Source organism: Mustelus asterias, unplaced genomic scaffold, assembly GCF_964213995.1.
Source record: "Mustelus asterias unplaced genomic scaffold, sMusAst1.hap1.1 HAP1_SCAFFOLD_581, whole genome shotgun sequence".
Taxonomy (NCBI): Eukaryota; Metazoa; Chordata; class Chondrichthyes; order Carcharhiniformes; family Triakidae; genus Mustelus; species Mustelus asterias.
The window spans coordinates 127,730-145,440 of NW_027590531.1; the positions used below are offsets into that span (position 1 = coordinate 127,730).

At 46.0% G+C, this 17,711-nt stretch overlaps 1 protein-coding gene across 2 annotated transcripts in view; it reads left to right on the top strand.

The window, feature by feature from the left end:
* LOC144487075 (tektin-3-like) overlaps positions 1-17,711 on the top strand; it is a 78,306-nt gene that overhangs the window by 11,609 nt on the left and 48,986 nt on the right. For both annotated transcript variants that reach the window (XM_078205134.1, XM_078205135.1), the window contains exons 3-5: positions 3,459-3,542; positions 8,094-8,164; positions 13,820-13,963. In XM_078205134.1, the coding sequence (XP_078061260.1) occupies positions 3,459-3,542; positions 8,094-8,164; positions 13,820-13,963 (299 nt within the window). The remainder of the gene's footprint in view (positions 1-3,458; positions 3,543-8,093; positions 8,165-13,819; positions 13,964-17,711) is intronic.

The window sequence follows — 17,711 nt, forward strand, 5'->3', positions numbered from 1 at the left end:
TCCAACTTTAGACCACACAGGTCCAGTCGGTGAATTTGCCATCACCAAAGAATGTTCAGCTGCTAGAAGGGCCCAGTATTAGCCTTCCTTAAAGTGCCAGGCACCCAACATACAGAGTACAGATGATAATTTTGAGTTTCAGTGAGTGTTCACAAAGAGGGCAGAGGATTTGGTAACCTGTGAACATAAAAGCTGCAATAGGTATGGGGGCGGGGGGAGGGGGGGGGGGGGGGTCTGCAGTGCCTCTGGCGCAGCAACATGACCGAGAGAGAGGGTACGGAGAGGGCAAGCTTTGCCTTCTGCCAACTTGGACTTCTCCATGCTTCTTGAGAGAGAGGGAACTTTCTGGCAGCTCCACTCATGCTCGCTAATTCTCAGCAAGCACGTACATCGGCATGCTCTTGTACAGAGTCCGATTGCAGTCCTCACCTGTGTCCTCTGCAGCAGAACTACCCTGAGAATTCACCCCCAGTGAATTGGCCCCCACCCCCACTGGCACTCAAACAATCTGTAATGACCTCAATGAGGCCTATGAGGTTGGCCTCTTTGAGTATGAGCTCCCTGATTGAGCTAATGATTGCCCCTTCATTAATTTGATTTAATCTATGTGGTTGGCCAAAAAGAGCGATGATGATTGCCTACCCAATCAGGGAGTCTCACCTGTAAATATATATATATTGAAGAGTGTCAGGGCTACTGACACTCCAGACTCTGACTTTGTACCTGAAGCACTCCTCGGAGTAGAGATAGGTTTGTAAATAAAGGGAATCAAGTGAAGGGACACCGGCCTCTGTGGAGCTATTTCAGAATCTTTACCCTCAGTCTGGGTGCAGGCTGCTCATGCCTGATGACTTACCATCTATAGACCCTGTTGTGGGAAATTCACCACTTCGGAGTCAGACTTCGAGGTTCAACAAACAGTTTTATTTGGACAAAGCTTTGGGAGAAGTGCTGGCACTCCAAGGCAGTCACCTTCTCAACTACACAATGGTAGTTGAGCATCTTTTATACTTTTTAGATAATAGACAGTGTGGACATTAGCCGTTAGCACATCGTTACAAGTTGAGTAGACAGGTACAGACATCGACAGTTAACACATCGTTATACATAGACAAGTACGGACATTGATAGTTATCACATCATTGTACATAGAGTAGATACATTTATGTAGTTATGTCCTCTATCAATGGGTGATCTTGTTATATACATTTATGCATTTATGTCCCCATCAGTGGCTGATCTCGTTATCAAACTCATTGTTCTGGGTCTGCTTTTATCTCAAGTTTAAGGTGCCTCAAGGTCTGACCTGTTTCCTGCAGTAATTTAAACACTACAGGTTTTAACTCTTTGTGTAATGTCTGTGCCCAAAGTCAGTGCCTCTTAATGTCTTTTCCCAGAGTCCATTTTGTATCAGGTAACCATTTTGTATCCTTTAACTTTGATTTCACTCCAACAACCCCGACTCCAATCTTGCCTTTAAGGTACTTGTAGCCACCAGTGCAGGACAGCAACACAGATACCTAAAAATGAGGTGCCAACCTGGTGAAGCTGAAAGGATATTATTGCCACAGAGGGAAAGCAACAAAGGTTCACCAGACTTGTTCCGGCGATGGTGGGACTGTCCTATGAAGAGAGATTGGGGCAAACTGGGCCTTTATTCTCTGGAGTTTCGGAGAATGAGATGTAATCTCATTGAAACCTTAAGGTACTGAAAGGAATAGACAGGGTAGATGTAGGTGAGATTCTTTCCTTGGTTGGGGAGTCTAGAACCAGGGGGCACAATTTCAAAATGAGGGGGAAGCCACTTAGGACCAAGATGTTTCTTTACACAGAGGATGGTGAATTTTTGGAATTCTTTACTCCAGAGGGATGTGGAAACTCAGTTATCGAATAAGGGTCATGGATTATGGGGATAGTGTGAAAAAAGGCATTGAAATGTCTGATCCCGCACGATTGTATTGAATGGTGGAGCAGGCTCGATGGGCTGAATGGCCTACACCTGTTTAGGTGACCTTGTCCTTCTCCAGTTTTGCTCTGCTTCCTTCTATTGTGTGGCCTGCAAGAGAGAAAAGAATGGCAATAATTGTTAAGCAAGATGGTGATAGGTCATTAGGAGTAGGCAGGATGCAGATTTGAGGTTATTATCAGATCAGCCATGATCCTATTAAATGGCAGAGCAGGCTTGAGGGGCCGAGTGGCCTGATCCAGCTCCTCGTTCCCATGTGTGTAGGTCAGTGATTGTGTTCCACTGTGATGGTCCTGCCACCATTGAAGATTCCAGGTGTGCAGAGGCAGGAAGAGCTGGGTTTGAGGCTAGCATTCGGAGTCAGAGTGGGGTGGAGTATCTGGATGTTGAGTCTGAGTCCTGAGTGCCAGCGACTGCTGATGGGTGAGTGTTGGGGGTGTTTGGTGCATTGGTGTTATTGTGGGTAGGAGAGGAGGTGCATTCCCTGACCTTGATCATCTGCATGAGAGCATAGAATTATAGAGTCCCTAAGGAGGCCATTCGGACCATCTACTTTGACTCTCTGACAGAGCATCTTACCCAGGTCCTCTCCCCCCACACATTTACAATGACTAATCCCCCTAACCTACGCATGTTGGGACACTAAAGGCAATTTAGACTGGCCAAGCCACCTGACATACCCATCTTTGGACTGTAGGAGAAAACCGGAGCACCTGCAGGAAACCCACGCAGACACGGGGAGAACGTGCAGTCATCCAAGTCCAGAATCGAACCTGGGTCCCTAGCAAGGTGCCAATCACTGGATTTCTTGTAACTCCGCCACCGGGTTCTGAGCTCCAGACACCAGGAATTGACCAATCCCTCAATCCTGCTTCCATTACCTTCTGAATGTGCAGCTTGGGAGCCTCCTAGCTCCCTCGGGAAACAGGACATCGTTCCTCCAATCCACCTCCACCACATCTGTGACCCTGGAACCCTTTCTCTGCTCTGCTGTACCAATTTTCTTATTTACAATTGCAGCAATAGTATTCAGTGATTGCCTTCTATCATTTAGTGTAGCTTGGGGATAGACTGCCTTTAAGAATGGAAGGCTGATTGCAGTACAGGTTATTAGCACACGCTGCTTGACCCCTTGTTCAGACAGCCAGTGGTTTGGGAGCATCTCAGCTCAGCATTACACTCAGGTAAATGAGGAGTCACCACCAGATTGGCATGCTGCCTACCTCTACTTCACAACCTGCCTGACCCCCAAGAAGCAATGCGTGCCAATTTTTATCTCTGTGGATTAGCTGTGAATCCTCATTACCATAGATCTGCAGGAAAGAAAGAATTCATATACAATGCACTTCTTTGAACATCCCAAAGCACTCCAAAAACCGATTAAAAAGTTTTTCCACATATTGTCAGCTGAAGTTCGTACTCAATGCCCTTCATGCATAACGTGAATATACGGATTTTATTTTTGTAACTGCTGTTTTTTTGCTGATTTCAGATGGTTCAAGAATGTTTATATCATCGTGAAAAGAGAATAGGCATCGATCTGGTCCATGATGAAGTGGAGACACAGCTACTTGAGGTGAGTTATAGAGTCATAGAGGTTTACAGCATGGAAACAGGCCCTTCGGCCCAACCCGTCCATGCCGCCTTTTTTTTAACCCCTAAGCTAGTCCCAATTGCCCGCATTTGGCCCATATCCCTCTATACCCATCTTACCCATGTAACTGTCTAAATGCTTTTTAAAAGACAAAGTTGTACCCGCCTCTACTACGGCCTCTGGCAGCTTGTTCCAGATTGCACACAGAGACACCAGTGGTTTTATAATCCAGGTCAGAAACTCTAAGGTGTTTTATGAAGTCAGCCTAAACCATAAGTTTATAACCATAACCTGACGTTGACGTGGGTAAGCATAAGACGTTTTACTTCGGGTATGATTCAAACGACCCACCGGGGAGCTTTTATCAAGCTAAGTTTATTTAGGAATACGGTTAACATATAATAAAGAAAATTAGCAACAGCTTGTACCAATTACACACACAAAAAATAACCAACCATGATATTGTATAAAACCTTAACAGCTAAATGCACTGCTCCAAACAAACAAATCCTATAAGCAAACACCCTTTTTGGGATTAGAACAGAAAGCTCCAATGCTCACATGTTGTTGGATTCTGCAATTTTCCTGAAACATACACAGACAAGCTTGAAATCATAACAGCTTCCCAAAACGCCAGAGAGAGAGAGAGACAAAGCCTGCTTCCAGCTTATAAACTGGGACAGCCTCTTCTAAACTGAACCAAACTAAAAATAAAACTTTAAAAAACTGTCCAAGGGCACCTGACCTATCCATCATTCTTTCTCCAATGATTCAGGGTCATAAAAATGCCGGACACTGCATTAGGCCCAGAGCAAAAATAAACAAAACCCCATTTAAGCAGCAATAAAAGATGTCCCAATAACAAAAGAAAAGACATGCCAACAACATGCAGAGAACATGATTAAAAATATATTTCTTAAAGGCACAGTAGCGTCACAGTGGGCACATGAACAAGCTCAGGTCAGGACAGACTGCAGTGTCTTTGCAATATTTGCAGTAGTATCCATTGCAGTTTCACCAGCAGACGGGAGAAAGCCTTGAAAACCTTCACTTCAATTTCGCATGTCAGCTGCGACTCTCACCAACTTTTACAGATGCACCATAGAAAGCATTCTTCCTGGTTATATCACAGCCTGGTATGGCTCCTGCTTTGCCCAAGACCACAAGGAACTATAAAAGGTCGTGAATGTAGTCCAATCCATCACGCAAACCATTGACTCTGTCTACACTTCCCGCTGCCTTGGCAAAGCAGCCAGCATAATTAAGGACCCCACGCACCCCGGACATTCTCTCTTCCATCTTCTTCCTTCGGGAAAAAGATACAAAAGTCTGAGGTCACGTACCAACCGACTCAAGAACAGCTTCTTCCCTGCTGCTGTTAGACTTTTGAATGGACTTGCTTTGCATTAAGTTGATCTTTCTCTACACCTTAGCTATGACTGTAACACTACATTCTGCACTCTCTCCTTTCCTTCTCTATGAACGGTATATTTTGTCTGTATAGCGCGCAAGAAACAATACTTTTCACTGTATACTAATGCATGTGACAATAATAAATCAAATCAAATCACTGTCCACCGGGTACCAATTGTGCAAAACCTTATGCTTAGCCACTCGCAACAAGAGTTCATTGATAAATCAGTGAGAGATTTCAAACCCCAGATGTAAGTGCGGCGTCTGCATCAGAATGTAATCCTGAGAGTTGGCTAAACTGCTTTTTTGTTGAACCAAAATGCAAATATTTGGGGAAATGAACGTGAATTCTAGTCTTCCCACTATTGTATGAGTCAGTTATGTGACAGGCGATGATAATGGATGGCTTAAAGGGCAGTAACACGAGGAGTCTACGTGATATCATAAATGAGACAAGGAGCCCTGAGATTAAAGCCTTTAACTCCTCATTAACTATCTGATTATTGCAGCTTGTATTTCAATGATGGGAACTGCCTGAACAGTTATAAATGTCATATGAACCCATTAGCTAGTACATGCATCTTGTAACTCAGCCATATCCATTGACTGGTGGAAATTTATCATCAATGTTCTGTTTTGGCTTGCATTGACACCAGTGCGGTGTAAAGCTGAGACTGAGTCTCGTTGCATGTGTGAAGTGAAAAGCCAGACCACTTTGCAGTTCTTAACATAGCGACACACAGACTTGGGCAGACTGGTAATGCCTTTAGCATTCCTTTCAAAACATTGGCTTTGATTTTCAGATCTGATGGTTAATGTTGAACATTGGTTTTGGAAAGTCTCCAATCTAACTGAGGTGACGTGAAAGTCACACGGAGTTCTGGCTTCTAAAGCCAGCTCAGTGCTGTGGGCATTGGCTCCAACAGCCATGTAATGATGCGTTAATGTAAACAGTCTGACTGTTTATTGACCCGTTGTGTTAATGTTGTGGAGGGTTTCCATGTTTTGCATGATGACGATGTGTGTTAAACTGACCATTGCTGAGATTTTCCCTCCCCTCTTATTGAATATCCCACCCATTGCACCATTCTTAAGAGAGTACATCATATTGGAAGGCTCGTATGTGTGATGCTCCCCAATGCCCATATAAAGTAAAGTAAGGTAAAGTCACCATTGTTCCAACTGCTCATAGGCTGCTCTCCGCTTTGAGGGGCAGAGCTGAACGGTGGTGATTTAACCTGAGGGTCACCACACCTCAGGTGAGGGGCAAGGTTGAGAAGGCTTCATGGATAACCTCAGCCGATACGGGAATTGAACCTGCACTGTTGGTGTCACTGCATCACGAACCGGTGCCGAAATCTTGCTGGCGTTTGTGCAGGCGGGTCCACCCCCATCATGGGTGAGAGGGAAATCCACTGGATATTCAGGGACTGATCACCCCACCACCATTTGCACACACTCAGGTGAAGAAGTTCCAGCACAGTGGGAGGTGACAAATCCTGGCTGGGGCAATGAAGTGGCAAAAACTCCAGAGCTTCCTGTCACCCTTGGTGGATGTGTAGTAACTCCACGGAGGTGAAAGTCCCGTCACCAAGTTACTTTATTTACACCATACATCTGTACACAGCCAGCTCTCCAGTTGCTCCCTGCTGAATGCAGGCAGGGAGTCTGACACACCTGCTTTAAATAGGGAGCATGAGACTCCCTGATTTAACCATCAATTAGAACTCATCAGATATTTCTTTTCTGGTACCAACTAATTAAACTAAATCAAATTAACTGAGGGGCAAATGAAAAAGGACAGTTCCCTAAAAGGAGGGGGAACCGCCCGAACAAAAAACAAAGTCGAAAGGAAACTTAAAACATGAAATTAAAATGTGATTATTGGGGTTGATAATACACCCCAGCCCCTGCGGTGCCCAGTGGGCACGGAAGGCATCAACTGCACCCGCGGACACTGCATGCTCCCTCTCGAGGGACATCTGGCCGCGAATATAGCCGCGGTAGAGGGGCAGACAGTCAGGATGGACGACCCCATCGATCGCCCGCTGCCTGGACCTGTTGTTGGCTTGCCTCACCAGGCCCAGGAACAGGTTCACAAGGAGGTCGTCCTCCCGACCTGCACCCCCCCCCCCCTCCGCACCAGGCGAAGGACTCATCAGGCATCTCTTTTAAGGTACCAACAAATTAAACAAACTCAAATTAACTTAGGGACAAATTAAAAGGGGCAGCTCCCCAAAAGGAGGGGGGACAGCCCGAACAAAAAACAAAGTTGAAAGGAAACTTAAAACATTAAATCAAAAGGTGATTATTGGGGTCGATAATACACCCCAGCCCCTGCGGTGCCCAGCGGGCATGGAAGGCATCAACTGTGCCCGTGGACACCGCATGCTCCCTCTCTAGGGACACCTGGCCACGAATATAGCTGCAGTCGAGGGGTAGACAGTCAGGATGGACGACCTCATCGATCGGCCGCTGCCTGGACCTGTTGATGGCACGCCTTGCCAGGCCCAGGAGCAGGTTGACGAGGAGGTCGTCCTCCCAACCCGCCGCCCCCCCCCCCCCCCCCCCCCCCCTCTGCACCAGGCAAAGGACTCACCAGGTAGTTCATACTCTAGCAAGTCAACCTCATTAGCCTGGCTGAAGTTATCACAGGATGCTTCATCTCACACCCTCAGAGAAACATCTTTTAAACTGTAAGAGGGCCAGGACTAAATAACAAATTGTTAAATACTTCTTTACTCTTCAAGAGTCCCAAGTTGCTTTGCTGTCCTGGACCCAGAGGTCCAATTCTGCTGCTTTGAAGACTAGTGATCCTAATCTTGTGAGGCTGCAAGCTTCCAGCACACATCTGGCGGTGGGATCACGGCACCTGGGAGTCCCTGTCCTTTGCTTCTCTCCCTTTATACCACTGGCCCTGTGAAGGGGTCGGACAGTCTCAGTCCCTTCCCAGATCAAGGCTAGGGGCTGACCTATCACCGAGTCCGTCCCCCCTCACTCTCGCTTGAAATTGTGCTGGGAATCCGCTACGGTGCGCTCCCTGGTTATTCTGTAACCACACAAAAGTTGTCCCGTTTTACCAGAAAATACTCCTAGCTTTCTGTTTCTGTCTCTTCAAAGGAAATGAGAATAATCAAATGTGTTCAAGAACGACTGAAGAGAGGCATTGAGCGAGCTACTGCACAACTTGCGTAAGTAAATCTTTTCTTTTAAATCCTGCCACTGCACTATGGAATAGAATGAAACTTTACTGGATGCTTTCGCCTTGAGGGTATATTTTCAGATGTCTTGCACACTGTGAGTATGCGTTGGAATCAGAGAACCCCTAGAGTGCAGAAGGAGGCTATTCGGCTCATCGAGTCTGCACCAACCACAATCCCACCCAGGCCCTATCCTCATATCCCCGTGCATTTACCCTAGCTAGCCCTCCTGACATTAAGGGGCAATTTAGCACAGCCAATCCACCTAACCCGCACATCTTTGGAGTGTGGGAGGAAACCGGAGCACCCGGAGAAAACCCACACGGACACGGGGAGAACGTGCAAACTCCACACAGACAGTGGCCCAAGCCGGGAATCGAACCCTGGTCCCTGGTGCTGTGAGGAAGCAGTGCTAACCACTGTGCCACCGTGCCGCCCCTGGAAGGAAAACCGTGGGTATGCAAACAAGATTTTAGAAAATGCACTTCATGATACTTGATTCGAAGATTAATTCTGTCGATGGCTCATTTGACTGAATGGCTAATGTGTGCGGTGCGGTTTCAATCCCTCTACCTACTGAGGTGGTTCTTGGGGCCTATCTCCTTCTCCTGTCCATGGTGATATCATGGCGTAAACCATGATTAATAACCCTTGGTTGACAAAGACACTACATGAAGAGAGATTGATTCCATATTGAACCTCCAATGCACAGTATTACACAACTATTGACCCTTACATACTACAGGCGATTTTGTACAATTTCTGATCTCATCCATACCTTAAGAAGAAGGAGTCAAATATTGGCCAGATGTTGGTTAAGTGAATGGGTAGAACATTTAGCAGATGGAGTATAATGTGGGAAAAGGTGAACATGTCCACTTTGGCAGGAAGGATAGAAAGGCAACATATTATTTAAATGGAGAGGGATTACACAATTCTGAGGTGGAGAGGGATCTGGTTGCCTGAGTCACCAAAGGTTTGTATGCAGGTACAACAAGTGATTAGAAGGCCAGCGGAACATTGTTGTTTATTACAAGGTGAACGGAATATAAAAGTTGAGGTGATTTACTACACTTGCACAGGGTGTTGATGAGGCCACATCTGGAGTGCTGTGTATTGTTTTGATCTCCTTATTTAAGAAAGGATGTGAATGTGTTAGAGGCAGTTCAATGAAAGTTCACTCAACTGATTCCTGGGATGAGGGTTATCTTACGAGGTAAGGTTAGAAAGACTGGGCCCGTGTCAATTGGTGTTTAGATGAAAGGTGACTTATTGAAACATGTTAGATCCTGAGGGGAGTTGACATGGTGGATGCTGAGAGGATGTTTCCCTTTGTGAGAGCGGTTGGAACGAGGGGACACAGTTTGAAAATAAGGGGTCTCCTATTTAAGACCGAGATGAGGAGAATTTTTTTCTCTTGGAGGATCATGAATCTTTGGAACTCTCTTCCACAGAGACCATTGGAGTCAGGGTCATTGAATAGTTTTAAGGCAGAGGTAGATAGATTCTTGACTAATGAGGGAGTCATTATTCGGGGTAGAAGGGAATGTGGACTTATGGCCGAATAGACAATCAGATATGAAATAATTGTTTGTAGAGTCATAGAGGTTTACAGCATGGAAACAGGCCCTTTGGCCCAACTTGTCCATGCCGCCCCTTTTTTTAAATCACTAAGCTAGTCCCAATTGCCCGCATTTGGCCCATATCCCTCTATACCCGTCTTACCCATGTAACTGTCTAAATGCTTTTTAAAAGACAAAATTGTCCTCGCCTCTATTACTACCTCTGGCAGCTCGTTCCAGACACTCACCACCCTCTGTGTGAAAAAATTGCCACTCTGGACACCTTTTGTTTCTCTCCCCTCTCACCTTAAACCTATGCCCTCTAGATTTAGACTCCCGTACTTTTGAGAAAAGATATTGACTATCTAGCTGATCTATGCCCCTCATTGTTTTATGGACCTGTTATTGTTGATGTATTTTTTCAAAAAATGAGATTGATATTTGTAAGCTTAGGAACAGGATCGAGGAATATGAGGATTAGTACTGAGTATCTGATATTTGGGATATGAGGTCCACAGCTGGGAACGCTTGGAACCTTCTGCCAAGAAGGGATGAAGACCAAGAGGAAATAATGCAGGAAATCATTTTGATAAAAATGCTGGAAAGACGAGACTTAATACAAATTTTGTGCGGAGGGGGAGGAGGGAGAATCATTTTCCTTCAGCGGGTAGCTTGGGACCCTGTTGGCTTCGAAAGTGCTGAAATGCAAATTTCCATTTGGCTTTATTTAACCTGGCAACAGTGTAACCGACACAATACAATTCCTTTCTGGCATTGAGTGGATCAGTGTGTGCTGATTAATTCCATTGGAACTGGGAGTGAATGAATGAATGGGCGCATGAATCAATTTAACTGACTGAAAAAAGCCACAAGTTTGACAAAATAGTTGTTGACAGTGATGCATTTGGGGGGGGGGTTAATTGTTTGATATGTTTGGCCAATTTTATTTTCGGTTGGGCTGGGGACGGAGGGGGTTGGGGGTTCGAGTCTGCACCGAGCATGGAGTCCAGTACTGTGAACGCTTGAGTTGGCAGAATTAATCGACAATGTTAATTACATCTATCAACTGCCAGCGTAGTTGTTGATTCATGGCACATAAAGTGGAGACTAACAGTGAGGAGATTGCCTCATAGTCCCTGACAAACGTCAACTCTGGAAATCCTTGGCTTCCCAAGTGCGGCAGAGTCAATGAAGCTACAAGCCAAATTACATGGAGCAGGATTTCCCGATTGTGTGTATGGGGTCCTTGTATGTAGATGAGACCCAATGATGTACATGGGATCCCTTATGCAATCTCAGGTTGGTGCCTGGACCAACTTGCAAAAAACATCTACCAACAACCGCCCCCCCTTCCCCAAAAAGAAATGCCAGAAGACAGGGTCAGAGAGGGAATGGGGCAATGAATGTCGCACCATCATTTTAAGGCACCCCATTCCCCACAAGTAGCTGAAATTAAGATCCAGCCTTGGGTTTCGAACTGTTGACTATTAGCCTATTCTGCCATTACTGGCACTGCTGCTCTTCCTGATGCCTGGGAGTGAGTAAGTGGGGCGTGGGATGCAATGGCAATCTTGTGGGCGTCCATGTAATGGGGCCTCACCACACTCGAACATATTTTCCTGTTTGGTTTTGTCTTGTATCAGAGTAATACATCCAAATGCATAAACATCCTGCTCATTATTTGACTGAAGAGCTTCAGAATCATAGAATCATTGAATCCCTGCAGTGCAGAAGGAGTGAAGTGGAGGTGCCGGTGTTGGACTGGGGTAAACACAGTAAGGAGTCTAACAACATCAGGTTAAAGTCCAACAGGTTTATTTGGTAGCAAATGCCACTAGCTTTCGGAGCGTGCTGCTCCTTCGTCAGGTGGAGTGGGAAATGTGCTCACAAACAGGGCATACAGAGACACAAACTCAATTTACAGAATAATGATTGGAATGCGATTCTTTACAGCTAATCAAGTCTTAAAGGTACAGACAATGTCTCACAATGACTCACATTGTCTGTACCTTTAAGACTTGATTAGCTGTAAAGAATCGCATTCCAATCATTATTCTGTAAATTGAGTTTGTGTCTCTCTATGCCCTGTTTGTGAGCAGATCTCCCACTCCACCTGACAAAGGAGCAGCGCTCCGAATGCTAGTGGCGTTTGCTACCAAATAAACCTGTTGGACTTTAACCTGGTGTTGTGAGACTTCTTACTGTGCAGAAGGAGGCCATTGGGCCCATCGAGTCCACACCGACTCTCTGACAGAGTATCTTACCCAGGCCTCTCCCCTGCCCTATCCCCGTAACCCCACACACATTTACTATGTCTAATCCATCTGACCTACATATCCTTGGACACTAAGAGACAATTTAGCATGACCAAACCACCTAATCTGTGATTTTAGGGCACTAAGGGGCAATTTTGTTTTGGTTCTTGGTGTCCTTATCTGAGGAAGGATGTCCTTGCGATAGAGGGAATACAGCGAGAGTTATCAGGCTGATTCCTGGGATGGCAGGATTGTCATATGAGGACAGATTAACTCAGTTTGGATTATATTCACTGGAGTTTAGAAGAGTGAGAAGGGATCTCATAGAAACTTATAAAATTCTTTCAGGGTTAGACAAGGTAGATTCAGTAAGAATGTTTCCAATGGTGGGGGAGTCCAGAACTAAGGATCATTGTTTGAGGATAAGGGGTAAACCTTTTAGAACTGAGGTGAGAAGAAATTTCTTCGTCCAGAGGGTGGTGAATGTGTGGAATTCACTACCATGGAATGTGGTTGAAGCCAAAACGTTGTTTGATTTCAAGAAGAAATTAGATATAGCTCTTGGGGCTAAAGGGATCAAGGCATATGGGGGGAAGGAGGGGTCAGGATATCGAATTCAATTATCAGCCATGATCAATATGAATGGCGGAGCAGGCTCGAAGGGCCGAATGGCCTCCTCCTGCTTCTAGTTTCTATGTTAATTTAGCATGGCCAATTCACCTAACTTGCACATCTCGGGACACTAAGGGGCAATTTAGCATGAACAATCCATCTGATCTGCTCATCTTTGGAATGTGGGAGGAAACCAGAGCACCCGGAGGAAACCCACGCAGACAAGGTGAGAACGTGCAAACTCCACACAGACAGTGACCTGAGGCTGGAATCGAACCTGGGTCCCCGGCGCTGTGAGGCAGCAGTGCTAACCACTATGCCACTTTTATTTCTTTAATCTTTCATTTTGACTCACAAAGAGGTTGCAATGAGCTGTGAATGAGCAGAGCTTTATGAGAATAGTGGAACATGTGGTTTTTTCCAACTTTTGGCTGGGAGGATGAAAAATAGCAGTCGGCATTAATCAAATCCAAACCTCTCTTTCAGTCCAGAATAATGACGCCATGATCAGTATTTTCCTTCTGCTTGTGTGTGTGTTTTTTTTTTGGGGGATGGGGCAGGTTGCATGGGGGTATGCCAAATATTTGACTTTTTCAATGCCGTGGCTTCCCCCGCACTAGACAAAGCCTTTAGCATCCTTTATTAATTGAAAAAAACCATTTTTAATATTAGTCTCAAGTAAGGCTTACATTAACACTGCAATGAAGTTAGTGTGAAATTTCCCTAGTCGCCATAGCCCGGTGCCTATTCGGGTCAGTGCACCTAACCAGCACGTCTTATAGACTGTGGGAGGAAACCGGAACACCTGGAGGAAACCCACGCAGACACGGGGAGAATGTACAAACTCCACACAGACAGTAACCCAACCCGGGTCCCTGGCGCTGTGAGGCAGCAGTGCTAACCACAGTGCCGCCTTTATAAAAGAAATAGACAGGAGGGAAATATTCCATTGGCATGTCTGGTCATTCTCCCCTTCCCCTTAGGTCAGTTTATCCATCTATGTTGATGCCGACGGTGATTCTATTAAAATTGGCCTCCAGTAACCAAGCTGAACGACCCATGCAGCTGAGAGCCAAACCCGTCGACCAGCTTTTAGCCAACGGGTACACAAGAGTGCAACTGTGTAGTGTTCTCTGACAGAAATGGTGTTGAGTCACGTACACGCTTTTGTGAAGTAACCTTGCAAATATGAACACTCTATTTTCCTATCAAAACAGAAACAACAGAGCAGCTCAGCACGAACTGGAACGGGATCTGTGTGACAAATGTGCAGCGTACTGGATTGATGATAAGGCTCACCAACTGAAGAACACCTCTGATGGTATCAGCTATTACTGCGGAATTGAACAAGTGAATGCCACGTAAGTGCCGGGCCAACCCTTAGCCCGACATCATTTTCTGTCCTGTTACAATGTTAAATCTAAGGTGAAAGACATTCAAAGGTTAACATCGAGGGTCATCAGTATGGCAAGCACAGTGGGATTCATTAGATTGGTTGCTTTTGTTTTTCAAAACTCTTCGCTCTGATGGGTGATTGCCGTCATGGCCTTTATTATGTTAGCTCGGTTTAGTTTGATTGGCTGGACAGCTGTGGGGAGGGGGATTTCCCTGTTGTGGTGAGTTTCGCCACGACGGGAAATGGTGCACTGCTCACTGGTGGCAAGATCTCACGGTCCCGCCATTGTCAACGGGGTTTCCTGTTCATTGCCCCCTCCTTGCCGCTGGGAAACCCGCAGCAGGGGGGGCACCATTGGCAGTACCATACACTGCCACAGGCATGAATACTAGAAAGGTTTCGGCACTGATTCATGATGCAGAGCAACGCCAACAGCTCAGGTTCAATTCCCGTACCAGCTGAGGTTATTCGTGAAGCCCCGCCTTCTCAACCTTGCCCCCTCGCCTGAAGTGTGGTGACCCTGAGGTTAAATCACCACCAGTCAGCTCTCCCCCATCTAAGTAGAGAGCAGCCTATGGTCATCTGGGATTATGGCGACTTTACCTTTATTAAACCAATAGGGGAGCAATTCTGAGGTTGAGATAAGACAGAGCACCATATCCGAGAATTGTTTTGCTGATATTGATGGACAAATGCAACATTGGATAGCCCTTAATTTTGCATGCTAATACAATCATAGAATCCCTACAGTGCAGAAGGAGGCTATTCAGCCCATCGAGTCTGCACCAACAACAATCCCATCCAGGTCCTATCCCCGTAACTCCACATATTTACCCCGCTAATCCCCTTGACACTAAGGGGCAATTTAGCATGGCCAATCCATCCAACCTGCACATCTTTGGAGTGTGGGAGGAAACCTACACCGACATGGGGAGAATGTGCAGACTCCATGAGGCCGGAATCCCGAGTCCCTGGCGCCGTGAGGCAGCATTGCTAACCGCTGTGCCACCGTGCCACCCACCACTGTGCCACCGCGCCGTACAAGTTGGTTAATAGCGAAGTAGCAATCCAGTTTGCATCTCTCTCCATTTTTTCCCCACTGACTTTGAGGAAATGACTCTCAGGTTCAATCGCGATTCAAAATTAGGGCAAAAAATTGTAAAACAGTTTGTTGACTCACAAAAGCCCATTTGCACCATCACACAAAGTGACAAACAACTCCCCCCACCCCCACAGTGAGTTCATGTGACATTCCTCTATCCAATGTTTGAAGATGGGATGAACTCCAATTATTCTGAAACCATCTTGCTGATACCATCCCTAAGCACCTGCCTACATCTGAGGAGGAATTTTCCTATTCTCCTCTCTTTCTGTGCATGTGGGTGCAAGTCAGCAATGGACTAATCCAACTTGGGAACTCCCGCACATTCTGGCATTTCAAGCACTGTCAAGTCACTTCCACTTTGCACTTGCTTTTCTCATTGTGTCAGAGCTGAAAGGTGTGCTTCTTGCAGCTGGGGTTGGCACATATGGAATACTAAACAGAAGCTCAGGCTTCCAATCAAGATGTGGAGATGCCGACGTTGGACTGGGGTGGGCACAGTAAGAAGTCTCACAACACCAGGTTAAAGTCCAACAGGTTTATTTGGTAGCACGAGCTTTCGGAGCACTGCTCCCAAATAAACCTGTTGGGCTTCCAATCAAAAGAGACATGGAATCCCTACACTGCAGAAGGAGGCCATTTGGCCCATTGAGTCTGCACCAACCACAATCCCACCCAGGCCTTATCTCTGTAACCCCACTTATTTACCCTGCTAGTCCCCCTGACACTGAGGAATAATTTAGCATGACCAATCCATCTATCCTGCACATCTTTGGAGTGTGGGAGGAAACCGTAGCATCCGAAGGAAACCCATGCAGACACGGGGATAATGTGCAAACTCCACACAGTCACCCAAGGCCAGAATTGAACCCGGGTCCCTGGCCCTGTGAAGCAGCAGTGCTAACCACTGTGCCACCTTGTCGTCCTCCTAGACCCCAAGGGGAAATACCCCAGTGCTCCTTCTGTTACAGATGCAACCACTCTTGACTGCCACATGTTGAGGGTAAAATGTTTGTTTCGCGTTGATGCTCAATGATGTGCATAAAGAGAATTCTCTATTATCACTTCAATTTTATGTGAATATAAACCATTTTTATTGAAGTAGGTCAGGGAGGTAATGGGCAGAATGATGAGGCTATTTCAGCACTTGAAGGAGCTCTGCTACTGAGTTAAAACTCTGGGTAGAAACTGGATCTTGTTCCCTCTGTTAATGGGCAAAGCGCAAGTTTGGGGAGCAACATTCTTTGCCTCAAGAAAAATCCACGGCAGCTGCTGAAAATGTGCCGTTGTCAATGAGGAGCCTAAATTTTGTGTGAGGACTCCCTCAAGGAACTGGTGTCCGGGCTTTGGTGAGGAGGTGTCCTGTGTGTCAAAAAAAAAATTAATGTGGCATTTGGAGAAGGAGGAATGCCTCTTCCAGTTCGCTAGGAATTCTTATTTGTGCCATTGGCCCTCACACCTACTGTCCTCCACCACCCTCATCCCAGAATGCACCTGAGGCCACTCCGGCTGAGATTCAGCCACATGGTGTTACAGGGGACGTTTGTTTGGCTAGATTGTGAGTTTAAGGCCAATTGGCCTGCATCTGAACCGCCCAGTTTGGCACACATTGTGGGGGCCACATTGCCACCTTCATGTCCAAACCAGGCAAACAGCTCTCACACCAACCCCCCACCACCGCCACCCCCCTGCCCCCCTCCCCCAACGCATCCACCCAATCTGTCCAGTCGATGCTTCCTTTCCGGATGGACTTGTCTCCTGTAAAATATATGTCTGATGTGTGTGCACTGCAAAACTGCCTCCTGTGGCAGATGTCTCTTAGATCCGATGTTATGAAAGTTTCACAAGCGTAATCCTTCACTTCGTTGGAAGCCATCCAGTTCCATCGTTGTCTGCTGGCTGTCCTGCAGCAGATGGTAGAACTCATCAATTCACTTTATTGTCTGTAGGGAAATTTATTGCGGGTATATTGCTCATTTGTATACAAAATTACAAATAAATGATAGACAATAAAATAAAGAAACTACCTTATCAGAGAGATCTAACTTTAATTACAATATGTATTAAAACTATTCCATTAGATTAAAATAATTGAGTCCCACCTTGAGTGTATATCTCATCCATTTATCTAATTTTAAAAGTTCTTATCAAGAAGACCGCAAACAAGTTCAGTAATAGTTTATCTATTAGTGTCACAAGTAGGCTTACATTAACACAGCAATTAAGTTACTGTGAAAATCCCCTAGTCGCCACACTCCAGCGCCTGTTCAGGTACACTGAGGGAGAATTTAGCATGGCCAATGCACCCTAACCAGCACCTCTTTCGGACTGTGGGAGGAAACCGGAGCACCCGGAGGAAACCCACGCAGACACGGGGAGAATGTGCAGACTCCGCACAGACATGACCCAAGCCGGGAATCGAACCCGGGTCCCTGGCATTGTGAGGCAGCAGTGCTAACCACTGTGCCACCGTGCCGATAGGAACCGATTTGTCCTGCATCTGAGGGATTGGAGCCTTTTCCCTCAATACGACCGGCAGTAATACTGAGACAAGGGGGTGATTCTCGTTGTTCATGGGACTCATCACTTTCATCCAAATTCTTCAAGGGCA